This window comes from Ornithodoros turicata, chromosome 1, assembly GCF_037126465.1.
Source record: "Ornithodoros turicata isolate Travis chromosome 1, ASM3712646v1, whole genome shotgun sequence".
NCBI lineage: Eukaryota > Metazoa > Arthropoda > Arachnida > Ixodida > Argasidae > Ornithodoros > Ornithodoros turicata.
In genome coordinates this window covers 161390466-161393919 of record NC_088201.1, presented here as the reverse complement: position 1 = coordinate 161393919, position 3454 = coordinate 161390466, and the positions used below count along the sequence as shown (strand labels likewise).

At 42.2% G+C, this 3454-nt stretch overlaps 1 protein-coding gene across 1 annotated transcript; it reads right to left on the bottom strand.

Moving 5' to 3' along the window:
* Window positions 1–278: 278 nt before the first annotated feature.
* LOC135388437 (glutamic acid-rich protein-like) lies at window positions 279–3029 on the bottom strand. The gene is made up of 5 exons (XM_064618005.1): window positions 2896–3029; window positions 1992–2155; window positions 1375–1625; window positions 754–1039; window positions 279–451 (listed from the first exon to the last, which is right to left on the bottom strand). Exons 1-5 carry the CDS (start codon window positions 3027–3029, stop codon window positions 279–281), a joined length of 1008 nt encoding a protein of 335 aa, XP_064474075.1.
* Between the last annotated feature and the right edge of the window lie 425 nt (window positions 3030–3454).

Below are 3454 nucleotides of genomic sequence, written 5' to 3'. Positions count from 1 at the left end.
TCCTATTTCGAGGTTTCCGTTCGTCGAAATGGTGAGCTACAGAATCACCAAAAACAAGGAGGAGAATGACATAAAATCAAAACGGGATCGTTGAAGAAGCGTGGGTTCGCATTCTTGTTCTTCTTCTTCTCCTTCTTCTTCTTCTTCGTCGTCGTCTGCGTGTGCTTCTTGTGCTACTTCTTCTTCTTCTTCGTCGTCGTGTTCGTGTTCTTCTTCTTCATGATCTTCGTGCACTACTTGTGCTTCTTCGTCTTCTTTTTGTTTTCTTCGTCTTCACCTTACTCGTCGTTGTCTTCGTCTGCTTCTTGTGCTTCTTTCTCTTCTTCTTCGTCATATTCGTGTGCTTCTTCTGCTGCTTCGACTTCGTCCTCTTCTGCTTCTCCTTCGTCTTCTTCCTTTTGTGACTCTTGTGCTGATTCTTCCTCCTCCACTTCATCTTCTTCTTGTTGTACTTTGAGTTGTAGTTCGTTTTTAATAAGACATAACGGAGAATATGCTGAGGAGGAGGACTTACTTAAATTAATTTCAAGAAATATGGCGTCCTGTTGTTGTAGGTACTTGGCAGCCTTTATGGCAAGTGGGTGACGCAAGCGCGTTTTGGAATATTTTGAGTTGTAGTTCGTTTCTAATAAGAAATAACGGAGAATATGCTGAAGATATAGAAACGCATTTTACCAGACGCAATTATACATACATACTCGTATTTCCTATTTCGAGGCTTCCGTGCGTCGAAATGGTGGACTACTGAATCACCAAAAACATCGAGGAGAATGACAGATAATGCAAAACGGGATTGTCGAAGAAACGTGGGTTCGCATTCTTCTTCTCCTTCTTTCTCTTCTCCTACTTCTTCGTCTTGTTGTTCTTCGTCAGCTTCGTCTTCTTCGTGTGCTTCTTGTGCCTCCTCTTCTTCTTTTGCTTCTTCTTCTTCGTCGTCGTCGTCTTCGTGTGCTTGTTGTGATTCGTCTTCTTCTGCTTCTTCTTCGTATTCATTTTGTGCTTCTTGTGCTGCTTCTTCCTCTTGTTGTTGTAGTTCTACCTTGAGTTGTAGTTCGTTTTTAATAAGACATAACGGAGAATATGGTGAGGAGGAGGGCTTACTTAAATTAATTTGAAAAGTATGGCGTCCACTTGTTGTCGGTACTTGATAGCCTTTATAGCAAGTGGGTGACGCAAGCGCGTTTTGGAATATTTTGAGTTGTAGTTCGTTCCTAATAACAAATAACGGAAAATATGAAGAAGTTGTAGAAACGCATTTTACCAGACGCAATTATACATCCATACTTGTATTTCCTATTTCGAGGCTTCCGTGCGTCGAAATGGTGAACTACTGAATCTCAAAAACAAGGAGGAGAATGACAGATAATGCAAAACGGGATTGTCGAAGAAACGTGGGTTCGCATTCTTCTTCTCCTTCTCCTTCTGCTTCTTCCTCTTCTCCTTCTTCTTCGTCTTCTTGTTCTTCGTCTCCTTCGTGGTCTTCATGTGCTTCTTGTGCCTCCTCTCTTCTTTTGCTTCCTCTTCTTCGTTGTCGTCTTCGTGTGCTTCTTGTGCTTCGTCTTCTTCTGCTTCTTCTTTGTATTCATTTTGTGCTTCTTGTGCTGCTTCTTCCTCTTGTTGTTGTACTTTGAGTTGTAGGTCGTTTTTAATCAGACATAACGGAGAATATGCTGAGGAGGAGGACTTACTTAAATTAATTTTAAAAAAATATGGCGTCCTGTTGTTGTAGGTACTTGGCAGCCTTTATGGCAAGTGGGTGACGCAAGCGCGTTTTGGAATATTTTGAGTGGTAGTTCGTTTCTAATACAAAATAACGCAGAATATGCTGAAGATGGAGAAACGCATTTTACCAGACGCAATTATACCTCCATACTCGTATTTCCTATTTCGAGGCTTCCGTGCGTCGAAATGATGAACTACTGAATCGCCAAAAACAAGGAGGACAATGACAGATAATGCAAGACGGGATTGTCGAAGAAACGTGAGTTCACATTCTTCTTCTCCTTCTTCCTCCTTCTCCTTCTGCTTGTTCCACTTCTCCTTCTTCTTCGTCTCCTTCGTCGTCTTCATGTGCTTCCGCTTCTTCTTTTCCTTCTGCTTCCTATTCATTTTGTGCTTCTTGTGCTGCTTCTTCCTCTTGTTGTTGTTGTTGTACCTTGAGTTGTAGTTCGTTTTTAATAAGACATAACGGAGAATATGCTGAGGAGGAGGACTTACTTAAATTAATTTCAAAAATATGGCGTCCTCTTGTTGTAGGTACTTGGCAGCCTTTATGGCAAGTGGGCGACGCAGGCGCTTTTTGGAATACTTTGAGTGGTAGTTCGTTTTTAATAAGAAATAATGGAGAATATGCTGAAGATGTAGAAATGCAGTTTGCCAGACGCAATTATACCTCCATGCTCGTATTTCCTATTTCGAGGCTTCCGTGCGTCGAAATGGTGAACTACAGAATCACCGAAAACAAGGAGGAGATTGACACAAAATTCAAAACGGGATTGTTGAAGAAGCGTGGGTTCGCATTCTTGTTCCTTTACTTCTTCTTCGTCGTCGTCTGCGTGTGCTTCTAGTGCTACTACTTCTTCTTCTGCTTCGTCGTCGTCTTCGTGTCCTTCTTCTTCGTCGTGGTCTTCTCGTTCTTCTTCTTCATGGTCTTCGTGCACTACTTGTGCCTCTTCGTCTTCTTCTTTTCCTCGTCTTCCTCAGCTTCATCATCGTCTTCCTGTGCTTCTTCTGCTTCTCGACTTCGTCTGCTTATTGCGCTTCGTCCTCTGCTGCTTCGTCGTCTTTTGCGTTTGCTTCTTGTGCTACTACTTCTTCTTCGTCGTCGTCTTCGTGTCCTTCTTCTTCTTTGTCGTCGCCTGCTCGTTCTTCTTCTTCATGGTCTTCGTCCACTACTTGTGCCTCTTCGTCTTCTTCTTCGCGTCGTCTTCCTCTGCTTCTTCGCCTTCGTCTGCTTCTTGTGCTTGTTCCTCTTCACCACCTTCTTCTGCGTCGTCTTCGTCTGCTTCTTGTGCTTCTTTCTTCGTCATCTTCGTGTTCTTCTTGTGCTTCGTCTTCTCTGCTTATTCGTCTTCTTCCTTTTGTGATTCTTGTGCTGATTCTTCCTCCTCCACTTCTTCTTCTTATTTTTGTACATTGAGTTGTAGTTCGTTTTTAATAAGAAATAACGGAGAATATGATGAGGAGGAGGACTTACTTAAATCAATTTTACAAAATATGGCGTCCTGTTGTTGTAGGTACTTGGCAGCCTTTATGGCAAGTGGGTGACGCAAGCGCGTTTTGGAATATTTTGAGTCGTAGTTCATTTTTAATAAGACATAACGGATAATATGGTGAGGAGGAGGACTTACTTAAATTAATTTGAAAAATATGGCGTCCACTTGTTGTCGGTACATGATAGCCTTTATAGCAAGACGGTGACGCAAGCGCGTTTTGGAATATTTTGAGTTGTAGT

Excerpts from the sequence above, each read along its gene's own strand:
- LOC135388437 (XM_064618005.1), bottom strand. The coding sequence starts at position 3,029 with ATGACGAAGAAAGAAGCACAAGAAGCAGACGAAGACGACGCAGAAGAA. Across the intron at positions 2,156-2,895 it reads AAGAAGACGAAGAGGCACAA|GTACAACAACAACAACAAGA; the intron begins GTAGTGGACGAA and ends CTACAACTCAAG. Across the intron at positions 1,626-1,991 it reads GGAAGAAGGAGAAGAAGAAT|TACAACAACAAGAGGAAGAA; the intron begins GTGAACTCACGT and ends TACAACTCAAAG.